The 13,087-nt window shown below is 39.4% G+C and overlaps 1 protein-coding gene across 1 annotated transcript in view; it reads left to right on the top strand.

The window, feature by feature from the left end:
- Window positions 1–10,207: 10,207 nt before the first annotated feature.
- Window positions 10,208–13,087, top strand: part of LOC135697444 (uncharacterized) — a 127,269-nt gene continuing 124,389 nt past the window's right edge. The window contains exon 1 of the mRNA XM_065217178.1: window positions 10,208–11,517. Coding sequence (XP_065073250.1) covers window positions 11,415–11,517 — 103 coding nt within the window. The 5' untranslated portion in view covers window positions 10,208–11,414. The remainder of the gene's footprint in view (window positions 11,518–13,087) is intronic.

The following is a 13,087-nucleotide window of genomic DNA, read 5'->3' as shown; positions in this document are numbered from 1 at the left end:
CACTCACTCACTCACTCACTCACTCAGCGATCAGCAAATCGCTGATTGTGACTCATAGAAAGCAAAATTTACAGGTTTTATGTTTCCAACGTATACTTTGTAACCTCTTCTTGTAAGTTACAAGTAAAACATGCCATCATACCATCTTTTGGTTTTATTATTCAGAAAAACATTATTTTAGCTGAAATGAGTCTTTGCAACCTTGGGTTCTAGTCGAAACTCTCGTACAGTTTCTTCGCGAAAATTTACTCTGAACTAGGTACTTTATATATAATTCATTCTTAAATCTTTTAAAATTGGTGAAATTCTTTTTTAGGTCTTCTAAGTTACTTTCTCCTGTAAATGTAGGCCACATGAGACTTAGAAGGCGTTACAATAACAGGAACATTGCAGGAACTTAATAGAAGATCCTAGAAAATCAGGGAAGCCCACTGTAACGAAAAATAGCTGATTTGTTCTGGTCTCGGATATAATTTAATTCCCAACAACCACAAATAATCAGTTACAATCAGAGATCTTTAGGAAAGTTACGAAAAATTGTAAGAAGGTCTCGAAAAGTTTAGGACAGATCAATTATTTTTAGCAAAATAGTGGAAACCTCCAAAAAGTGCCGAAAATTTTAGAGAAGCCTAAAGAAGTCCAGGGAAGTTCAGTGAACTTTGGAAAAAAAACGAAAACATCGCAGAAGTTCCAAGAGATGCACGCAAGTCCAGAGAACTTCAGGGATCTTTATTACACTTCTATTAAGCAACACAATAGTTGGGTAAAGAACAATTGCATTATAACACACCATCGACTGGAAATTCTTTCAGCAACGTGGGGCTTTAGGTAGTGATGAAACGTCGCTAGAACTATTCCACAGCCGCAGACAGTAATGAGAAAAGGTGGGCGCACACTTTTTGCCTGTAGATTTGAAGACATACTTCAAATCTCCGCGTACATCGTACAGGTTAGGCAAAAGGTGTGCGTTTGACTTTGTACTGTCGCATTAATGGCCCTTCGCTCATTTTCAACTCCTATTCCATTTTCATACTGCCGTACTCTAACGGAACTATCTACCTACCCTCTCCTGAATACCATTCTCTAGCTAATAAATTATCACACTAAAGCTTCATGTTAGATAGCATTTCCAACCAACTCTGGTGTTCAGGGTAGTTTCAAGAACACCATCAGGAGAATTGCTAAAACTTAAGTGAGGTTCTCAGTGAAGCATATAAGACTTCAGTTCCATTATCTTTATGTAAAATGTAGGAACCTAGTAGAAGTCACGAGGATTGGAGGTAAATTCCGATAATTTTAGAGAACATTGGGGAAGTTCAGGAAACTTATGTAATACTTAAGAAACATCAGAGAAGTTTCGAAAACTTCAAGGCGGATTCATTAACTTCAGCGAAGATGACAAGTTCTCAGAATATCAAGGATATCTAGAGAATTTAAAGGAAGTCCAGACAACGTCGCAGGAGTCCAGATAACTTGAGGATAATTGTGAGAACATTACAAAAAACTTAAAAGAGCTTCATGAAGCTTACAGATCGTTAGGACAGTTCCGATAACTTCAGGGAAGTTATGAGACTTAGGGAAAGTCCAGACTTTTGGGGTGGTTTAAAGACCTGTAAGGGGGGTGTTGGGAATTTTAAAAATCTTCATAAATATATCAGGAATTTAATAGAAGACCAGGTAACTAAATGGAAGATTTTCAAGTAATTTTCGGGTAGAAGAATTGCGAGATCTTCAGGAAAGCTCTTTTTTTATTTTTATTTTTCATTATAGTCACTTTAACACTCGTAGGTCATTCGTGACTTGTCCGGGGTGAGATTTGAACTCGTGACTTTGGCGTGAGAGGTATCGATGTTAACCACTACGCCGGGGTCACCCCCACTGGAAAGCTCGAAGAGCATCATGGAACATAGGAAAAAACTCAGGGCAGTTTTATTAACTTTAGAAAAAATGTAAGAAATTTAAACTAGTTATGAGAATCTCAACAAATTTTCGAAAACTTCAGCAAAGTTCCGAGAGCATCAGTAAATTAGCGGAACATCAAGAAAATGCGGGAACAGATTGAGTAAAATTTCGTAAAATAACTTACAAGACTTCAGCAAAGATCAGAGAACTTCAAGACAGTTCCATTAGTTACAGACAACTGCATAAACGTTTAAAAAGTTCCGAGTAATTCAGGGTAGTTCAGACTGAGAAGTTTACATTTAAACTACGGAAAATTCCGATAATTTCAGTGATGTTCCGAAAACAGTAAAATTGCATGATCTTCAGGAAAGTTCCATACAATCTAGAATGATAGCCGGGACATTAGGCAAGTTCCAAAAACTTCAGGGTAAAGGGTGATACGGTCAAAATTTGGTCAAGGGAAAACGCGTGTAAATCGGTGAAATCGTTTATTTAAAAAATCAAATTAAATTTCTTTTTCAAGTTCAATTAGTATAAAATTCAGGAAAAATATTCAGTTAGGCTTCCGCTTTTCCAAATCCGAATTGCCGGGCCTTACGCTTGACCCCTGCCATCAGATTTTGTACAGCCACCTTGTCCACCTTCTTCGCCGCAGAAAGCCAGTTTGCCTTGAACTGCTGCTCGCCCTTAGCAGTTTTTTTGGTCTTCTTTAGGTTCCGTTTGACAATAGCCCAGTATTTCTCAATTGGGCGGAGCTCTGGCGTGTTGGGAGGGTTCTTGTCCTTGGGAACCACCTGCACGTTGTTGGCGGCGTACCACTCCATGGCCTTTTTACCGTAATGGCAAGATGCCAAATCCGGCCAAAACAGTACGGAACAACCGTGTTTCTTCAGGAAAGGCAGCAGACGTTTATTCAAACACTCTTTCACGTAAATTTCTTGGTTGACAGTCCCGGAAGCTATGAAAATGCTGCTTTTCAAGCCACAGGTACAGATGGCTTGCCAAACCAGATATTTCTTTGCGAACTTTGACAGTTTCATGTGCTTGAAAACATCTGCTACCTTTCCCCTTCCTTTTGCCGTATAAAACTCCTGTCCCGGAAGCTGCTTGTAGTCGGCTTTGACGTAGGTTTCGTCGTCCATTACCACGCAGTCAAACTTCGTCAGCATCGTCGTGTACAGCCTCCGGGATCGCGCTTTGGCCGTCGTATTTTGTTTATCATCGCGATTTGGAGTCACTACCTTCTTGTAAGTCGATAGTCCGGCTCGTTTTTTGGCTCGATGCACGGTTGTAGACGATACACCCAGCTTATTTGCGGCATCTCGGAGAGAGAGGTTAGGGTTTCGCTTGAAACTACCGGCAACTCTCTTTGTCGTCTCAGCGGCTTCCGGTTTTTGATTTCCCCCCGATCCAGACTTCCTGGCTGTCGACAAACGTTCCCCAAACACTTTAATTACATTTGTAACGGTTGATTTGGCAACTTTTAGCGATTTTGCCAACTTTGCGTGCGAGTAGCTCGGATTTTCGCGATGCGCGAGCAAAATTTTGATACGCTGCTCTTCTTGCTTGGACGGCATTTTGACAACTGAAGAGTGAGTTCCAAAATCAAAATAGGAGCAACATTCTACAGACACACACCTTCAAAATGAGGGGTGTTCAGGTTTTTTAAATGCAAAATTGAAAGAAATACGTCAAGTTGATATTGACCAAATTTTGACCGTATCACCCTTTAGTTTAGAGATTTTGAAGAAAGAAGATGATGAAAGGGAAGGTCAGATTTTTAGGGTAATTACAATAACTTCATTGAAGCTCAGATTTTTATTTTGAAAGTCTCTTCTTAAAGATCTTGAAGAATTAGTACCTATAAATTTAGGCTAGTTCCATGAATTTCAATAAAATTAAAAAAAAAAACTTCAGTGACAACCATGGATCCGCGTTAAATATTTGGATTAATCTAATCTAATCTAATCTAATACAAACGCAGCCAGTACGAGAAAGCATCCTGGAAAATGATTAGGTTAGATGAGGTCTAATCATATTTCTTGTCTAATTGATGTGTACAGTATATCTGAGATATGATATAAACATCAATACGGCCAGGTCTACTGCGTTGTATTTACCGCAAAGATGATTCTTGGAAATGAATGGGAACATTTCTTTCATCTACAGGGGTGGAAGGATGCGTGGACATACCGTACCAAACGCTCCGAGTTACTATGTGTAGTTGTGTATAATGTGTAAATATTTGTACAATATTGAAGTATCATAAAATAATGCAATGGAAGGATCTTACCGAGTTTTCTCCTATGTTGGTAATGATTCTTTTGCGTTTATAAATTTCGTTGGATGCATCTGCTCCTCCGATCGAGAGGTTGCAGAAAAATCCAAACAGCCGGTTTGCCATCGGTCTTGCACGTCCAAAAGCCAGATTTTGAGCAATCTCGTGACAGGCGAGCTCTAGCGAATGATTAATCACCCCTCCAAAGAAATATGCCACCAGGAAAATCATCTTCCACGATTGGTCCTTCATTATGAACAACATAGCAAACTGCGTTAGCACCATGGCACCAGCCACAAACCGAAAACTTCTTGATCTGCGGATACTTTTGCAGGATAATCTTCCTTCGACTGGCGTGCGGTTCCTCGGTGTAACACCACTCGAAATCCGTCCAGGACACGCGCTGGCCCATTGCGGTCACTTCTTGATTGCTTGGGAAATACTCCCAAAATGAAAAAAAAACGAATTTCACACCACTGCTTCACTTAGAATAGTGAAGACGCTCAAAAGTAAAATTACACGGCCCCGACTACAGTATCGATGATACCGACCTGGAATTATCCTTAGCTCGGCTATAAAAGTATGCACTAGCGAACTTCTCTACAAAAAACGCCCCGCGTTAAATAGTTGGATTAATAATATCAGTAAAATTAACCTGGCCCTTCTCAAATGAAAGTCTAGATAAATATTGGAAAAATTAAGTATGCAAAGTGGCTATTTAGTCACGGTTCACACATCCCGAAAGTTTTATTAAAATCTGAGAGGATCCTGCCAGCTCCGAATACAAAAATATTCACTTATAGTGAACTAAACCCAACTTGAAACTTTAAACACGATTATCTCGGAATCATATTTTCAAAACCGGTGCCAAAAATTTCTCGAAATGTATACATTCGATTCGTCCGATTCGTTTTGATTTCTGTTCAGTACTATTTTGTGCAGTCCACGATCGTTCGGATTTCGTCTATCATTTAGTTTCGATTTTTTGCAGCCGACCAAAGACAAATTTTAAGGATCAAAAATCGGCACTTCAACTTTGCAAGGCCGCCATTTTGTCAAAAAAATTAAAAAAAAAACCGAACGATCAAGGACTAGTTTAACACATGCTTAACGATTTGGCATGGTTTTTTTTTATTTCAGATGATTACATCGCAAACCGCAGTTGGCACCGCAAAAAGCGTTTTTTAGAACATCGTCCACGGGAAGCAGCCGTGCGGGGCACCAGGACCTCGTTTTTACAACATCGACTGATAAATGTACCATTTAATGTGTGTTCAATAAACGGCAGAAAACTGATTTTCAATATGTTGCGTCGTTTTCGAGAAAAAAAAATCCAAACTTTCGCTTTTTTCGGTCTTGCAGGTAGGCGTACCCCCTTAACTATATACATGGTCACTCGTAGTTGGTATGGACTCACGAGTGAACAATGTAGAACGATGAACGATGATGAGATACGAATTACGAAAACATGATCCAACTATACATATTCTATTGCTCATTTAGCATGTCAAACTTTTTACCTAGTTGACCCTCTTGAAAAGGTGCTGTGCGTTCATTTTGATTTCTACTGAATATTATCAAACCATTGTGGGATTATGTCATAACATGTCATTTTGTATCCTCTCCATAAAAATAAGCATCAGCTCGTTTCCACTAGGGTTAACTACCCCATTTCCGGCCTTTTAAGCCGTACCCACACTTAGTCTTTCTGAATCTTGCGTAGTTTAGCACCAAATGGAATGTTATTATTACCGATGGCTTTCAAATTTCCGTACGTACCGTAACATTTGATAAAGAGAAACAAATTGTTGGGATATTGTTAAAAGTATAAAGCGCCCATTACACATTACATTTATTGACAATAAATTGACATACTGACAATATTATTGAAAAGGTGATATTGATGATGATGATTCATGACAAGTATTGACGGAAAGCTGATTTTCATTTAACTTTGTCAGAATATATTGACAAAAAAAACAATCAATTCCCTGGTCAATTCTATCAATATCAAATTTACGAATATTGACAACATCAATGGCAATACGTTTGAAGCCTTTTAACCTCAATGTATTAAAGTCAATATTACTTGTCTCAATTTCCCCACACAAGAAACGTGGATCAGCGGGTCAAAAGAGAAACGTCGTTGCTGGACCTATGGAAAATACTAACTACACACTGAATTCGGATAACCTAAGTCGGTAAAATTTTACCCGGTTTTTGATTTACTGAAAAAGTCGGTAAAATTTCAAATTACCATAACTCGTAAGAAATCAATAAAATCGACACATTATCATTGAATAATTTTAAATAGGTCCTTACAATTTCGTAATAAATTTCAAAATTGTTGGATTGGTTGGTACTAGAAATACTCAGAGGGAGAGATGGGCGGAGAGAATGTTTTGAGCCAAATGAACTGTCAAAATCTGAGCCAATCGAACATTCCCATTGGAATTTTTCCGAGGATTTCTTATTCTTACTAGATTAAATTTGAGAGTATTGTAATCGAACAGAAATTCAAGCACCTTTATGTTTCGTGTGTTTCTCAAATTCAACTAGATTTTTTAATTAAAAACAATATTCTAACTCTATTGATTAATTGATCTTAGTTGGTTAATTAATGGCACAAGGAAATGTGCAAAATATTGCGATGTAATCAATTATTACTTTGCACGTAAATCGAATCAAAAGTAACAGTCATGTGAAATGCTAGCTTCTAGCAAGGGTTGCAAGATTATTTAGGTACAAATCCTTGCTGTCGAATTGTATTTTGTTTTCTCCGCCCATCTCTCCCTCTGAGTATTTCTAGTGGATAGTTACTGCTTCAACCACAAGTAAAGGTATTGCCACCTACTGAAATCAAATTAAGAATTATAATTATGAAACTGTCGAAACATCAACCTTATACCCCGTTCACATTACAGCGTATATCACGTGATATACGCTGTCTTGCAATGAGCACTCATACATAGGATTTCCAGTGAAAAATAGATGTATGAATGCTCATTGCAAGACAGCCTATATTACGTGATATAGACTGTAATGTGAACGGGGTATTAAGGTCATTCATCCCTAAAATCGTACAACGTAATATTAGGAACGGAATGACTAATGTGCAGCAGTTTTGATGTAATATTCAACCACTTTTTTTTTGTATTCGTCAGGTGTGGTATGTGTCTCCAGTGGGATGCCTTGACCACTTATCATTTTCAAGAGCTGACATCTACTAACTAGACGTGAAAAAGAACTGGCATCACTGATAAGTTTGAAATGTGGTGGCTTGCTCAATGCTTCAGTGGCGCCACCATGACAAATGCAAGCACATTCCCAACTAAAAGTTTGTCTGTGTTCATGGTATGGAGTTTCCTATATATAAACTTGGGGCCTCCCTTAGCTCAGTCGGTAAAGGCGCAGCTACAAAGCAAGACCATGCTGGAGGTGGCTGGGTTCAATGCCCGGTCCGGTCTAGGAATTTTTCGGGTTGGAAAATTTCTCGACTTCCCTGGGCATAGAAGTATGATTGGACTTGCCACACAATTATACCAATGCAAAAATGGTACAGGCATCGAAAGCTCTCAATTAATAACTGTGGAAGTGCATCTAGAACACTAAGTTGAGAGTACGCCATAAGCTAATATGCGATATGCAATAAGCTTGAAATGCGAAAAAGAAGAAGGAGATATATAAACTATTATGCTGATGTTTTGGTAAACATCCCTAAAGGAAAAACTTGCATATATTATTTAATTTGCGTTACGTGTAGGCATGTGAAACGCAGACAGTATTTATTTTATTTTAAAATGATTATGTTTGTGATTTTGTAGCAAATCAACATCCATATAGACGAAGCCTGGGTAGTGATTGGTGACTGTAAAAGGATACTTTTTTTATTTAGTTTGATATCCATTTTATATCACACACGAAGATTTAAACAAAATGGCAACACTGCATGCGTGAGTCAGTTGGTCTAAATGACGTACGTTCTCCCTCCTCTTGAGTAGGTGAAGAATATTGAGAAAGTGGAATTAAAATCAGTTTTCAACAATACTCGTCATAAAACCATCGTCATCAATATTACCTTTTCAATAATATTGTCAGTATGTCAATTTATTGTCAATATATTGACCTGTGTAACAAACACTTTAGTGAATTGTCATTAATGTTGTCAATATTTATATATTGATTATATTGTAAGGAAAATTGACAATACGATGTTTGTCAATATATAGACATATGTAATGGGCGCTCAACACTGCTTCTTGACGCCAAACTCGGTCTACTTCTAAACTCGGCCTAACGCATTGAAACGTTATTGAAACGCCAATGAGTTCACTTCGGCCTATCGGATGAAGATAAAAATTGATTTAGTCGGAGCTCTTCATTTGTTTTTATTGACTTCGTTTGGTAGCATTTGAACTAAAGTATCGTACCAAACGCATAATTTACCTGTTAACGACGAAATCATGGATTTATTTAATGTTTTCTGCTTGATAGGCCCAAAATGGGCGCTTAGGCCGTATTAGTTCTCTACCCTACTTGCGTTTCTTGGTTCCTTTGAAAAGCTATCCCATTCTGCTAAAAGAGAATTAAATTGATTCTCTTGACAAACATTGTGAATTCTCGCGTAACATTTGAAAAGAGCCTATGTCCAAAATGTAAACAATCCAGAAAATGAATTGTAAATTTTTCCGCCAGTATTTAATTCCTATATAAATAAATTGAAGTATTTTAGGCATTTATATTGTTCACAATAACAATATTAACTATATCTCAGTACACAACATCCAAAACATGCGAAACGTTTTCAAAAATACATGAAAATCGATAAAAATTTAATATCACAGTAATAAGCCTTTTTGTGAATCTTTAAATGGTTAGGCCCTTTTTGTTAAACCGTTGTGCTTGTCATCATAAATTGTAGGCCCTTTGCTAAGCCTTTTCTTAACGTCAAAAAAATCATCGGCCCTGCCTCAAGCAGTAGGGCCTAGCTTTGATTTGAAACTTTTCAATCATCGGCCCTTCTACGTCGCTAGGCTTATGAATGGAACCTCATCGAACGAAAAAAAATATATGTTAGGCCCGAGGTTAGGCCGTTTTAGCATGAATGATTGGAAAAATTTCGTGGATCGGCCGTTTTTAAAATCAAGTTATTTTTAATGATTTTTATCGATAATGCGGAACATTCCTATACGACTGGTAGCTAATTACCAGTGCTACAGAATGGTATAAAAAATCGATTTGTTTACATTTAGATCATAGGCCCTATTCAAATGTTACGCGAGAATTATTGTGAAATTTTAAATCATTACAGCTGTAAATGATTAGAATAGCTTGTATTAATATTTAGGGATAAATGCATATTTCACAATTTGTTGAAACATTGATGTCCAACCTAACCATCCCATCGCAGAAGGCCTGCACTGTAGCAGCGCAACCACACAACCTGCCGGTATGCGTTCATCACTCACCTTTTCCTCCATCCTGCCGTACCCCAACTCACCTGGCTCTCAAGGTACCTACCTGCATAGCTTACCCAATGCAATGACGATAAAGCCCAAACCCAAAAATATGTATAGTAATATGCGAATTGAATGAGCTAGGTACCCTCTACACCTTTCTAAGAAACGGAGTAAGCAATAGATACCAGAGAGCGAGTTCAGAGGCACATACAGGGAGAACTGCAAAAGAGCGTGTAAATATACATACACAGAACTTGACCCACCGGCACGGCACCACCCGTCGCGTCCACGACGTAAACTACGTGATGGAAGAGTACACCTCAACACACATCAAGAAAATCACTTTTCATTCATTTTTGTGGAACTTTTTCATTCTTAAAACACATTGCATGGCCAACTACTACGAGCGAGTGCTGTGTGAGGAAGAAAAGCGAACGAGAGAGCCTCCTCAGGTTTCGGCGCGAAGGAGAGAGAATGAAGGAGCCTGCTACCACCTCCGGAGGTGTCGTTCTCGTACGAACGAGCGACTTTGATGAACTCCGATATAGTTTAGTTCCAAGTAGTCGGTCTTACGAGGTGGATCGTTCGCGTGGTTACACTGTTGCGCGACGGAATCTTGCAAAACAAGAAGGATCGTGTGGATACTTGTCTTGAGCGAAGCACGTTGTTTGGCCGCCGCGAGTAAGACGGGAGAGAGTGTGTGCACTCTGCGGAATCGGAAGCAGGAAGAGAGGAAGAAGAGATCGTGTGGTGTGAAAACAACACCACCAGCGCAGGGGGGAGGCGGTACCGGCCTCAACGTTTTTCGGTAGTGAAGTGAAGTTTCATTCATCGATTCGCCAGTACGAAGAGCAGTCGATTCGGACGCTTGCGCTCATTCATTAACCATCGTTTGACTTTTGACCCATCGAGAGTCGTCACCCCGTGCTTGGTGTGCTTGGAGATGCGCCTACTGTGATCGTGTGTAAACTGAAGGACTTTGAGCGTTTACGTTTCAAGAGAATGTAAGCTGAAGAGCGTGGAATCTAATCGTCGTGTGGATCGCGATCGCGTGCTCCAAGAGACTTGGACTCACAGTTGCAGTTGTGCAATCACTTTAGGGCCGGAGGCTGCCACTTGCCGCGAGCAGTCAGGTTATTAATTAGCCTAACGGATAAGATTAGCGATTGTTTTGCATCCGAGAGATTTTTCATTTATCTTAATTAACGGGAAACGGCGCTTCTGGACGTTGCGATCGCCGTACGATCAATGCGGGAAAAGATAAAAAACAAATAAATAAACAGAGGGAACGTTTGAGAGAAATATTGGCTCATCATCGGCGCGGCGAATGGTGAGGAAGAAAAAATGTATCACTTAATGAGATTTACTTAATTTATGTATTAAGAAAGCTGATTGTTAGAGCCGGTCATAAATATTTTTCCTACGGGTCGGAAAAGAAGAGAGAAGAGCCTTTGGGAAGAGCCCAGTGTGTGTGTGTGTGCGGTTGTTTTTATTTGCTGCCTTCTTAATTATTCGTTTGCGCACTGGTTTTTGTTCGAAAACTAGTGGAAACATTAATTTTCTAAATCCCGGGAGAGGCCCGAGAAAAAGAGTTAGTGAAGTGAATGCCGCAATAAAAATTGTGAAAAAGTCATAAAAACCTCAAAAAAAAACCGAAACAAAAGCTCCGGTAACGAGCAACCACAGCAACCGTTCATCGGAAGAAGCAGATAAAAGCCCATCATCATCATCGTCGTCGTCGTCGTCGTCGTCGTTCGTCACTCTACTTCGTCATCATGATGGCTTGCACCGTCGCCGGTGGGATCCGTAGAAGGTCTACCGTATTGCCACCTGTGCCGCCGCTTCTGCTGCTGCTAGTGCTGATAGTAATCAAACAATGTGAGTACCTACCATCCACTGCACCACCTTTCCCTTGCAAACGCAACCAGGTGACCTAGAGACACCGAACCGAGAAGCTCCGATTCTGTCAACCGAAAAACAAATTGTCCATTTCCTGCACGTCAACTCGAGACCCTTTCTTAAACGACTCCGGCTGCATTTTCTCCTAGGGCACCGTGCCCGTAAGGCACAAATCATAGCATGCAATATGAAGTTGCGTGATTCATCAGGTAGGCTATGCCGGTCGGCAGGGTACGAAATTAGATTCAATCATCTACGGAGCAACGGCAGCCTCAGTTCGGAGAACTACTCCGTTTGGGGGTAGCGTGATTTTGACGTTTTCACTTCTGCACTCCGTCCGTGCATGCAAGTTGGCCATGTGTCGTCATCACCAATATCTGATCCGTGTCTGACTGTTTCCAGCAAGAAAAAAAGTAATACAAGGGATTTCCAATCCAAGCAGGCGGGTTGCGTCATTCTGATTAGTCGCACGCTGTTTTTATTCTGCGGCAATCGGCAAACGGCAATCGGTGATCGAAAAAGAAGACCACTGAAACCAATTAGGGGGGGGCCTCAGCTCAGAAATCCTTACTGAAAAAAAAGCATTTCTTTCGAAATAGCACCGCGCGTAAATGACACGGTATTGTTTTCCACCTCAATTTTCCATCGTTCACCCTTTTGGTTATGCTTTGGAACAATGCGATTGCGATGCACAGCCCAATGATGAGTGGCGGGCGGTGTTGACGTTTTTCTTTGCGTTTCAATTTTCGCCGCTTTAAGTATTACTTTTCATAATAGGTAATCATAGTTGCGACGAGAGTGGAAGAAGGCATTTTTCCGCATCAGTAAAAGTGAACGTGTGACTATATATAGCACTATAACTGCGCGGAGCTGGGTGGTTTATTTCTCAGAATAGCGGCGATAATTAACGGGTTCATTGTTTTTCGGAGCTATTGGGCGGAATTTGTGCACACAGGCTTATTTATTTTTTTTCCTAGCTTTGATAATGGATTTTTGAAATAGGAAATGGAGTTTCAATGATTTGACAGCTTGTGGTATAAACAACCTGTAGGTGAGTAAATCTTCATCTGCGTGTAGATGGTTTCTATGGTTACGTTATAAAGTTATTCATAGCAATTCGTTTGTTGGGTGTAAACTACAGTGAATCATAGTTGAGCTAGAATACGAACCTATTTTGTTTTAATTATGTGTTCGTATTTTTACTAGAATTAAAACTTATTCAAAACTTAAATTAATAACCAAGTTGTTTTAGAGTCCAATAAATTTTCTTAAGATAAATCAAATTTCAAATCAAATCAAATCCTTCATTAAGAGCTTTTGGAAAAGGTTGAGTAATGGTTTTCCCTTGAAAACCATTCAAAATATCCGTGTTTACAAACCATTTTGGAGCTTCAATGCCAGTGTTGCGATTAATGATGGGCATTTTTTTTATCTTTGACGTTTGGCTGCTTAATCATTTGATTTAAAAACTACTTTTTCAAAGCTAATTATGCGTTTTAAGGCATATGATCATATTTACGTTTCATAGGACCTTTCCCCTAACTAGCCA

The sequence above is a fragment of the Ochlerotatus camptorhynchus genome, unplaced genomic scaffold (genome assembly GCF_037179485.1).
Source record: "Ochlerotatus camptorhynchus isolate MF236.1 unplaced genomic scaffold, CSIRO-AGI_Acam_v1.1 ptg000070l, whole genome shotgun sequence".
Classification (NCBI taxonomy): domain Eukaryota; kingdom Metazoa; phylum Arthropoda; class Insecta; order Diptera; family Culicidae; genus Ochlerotatus; species Ochlerotatus camptorhynchus.
Note: the sequence above shows the minus strand (reverse complement) of the source record. Positions and strands in the feature narration are given on the sequence as shown.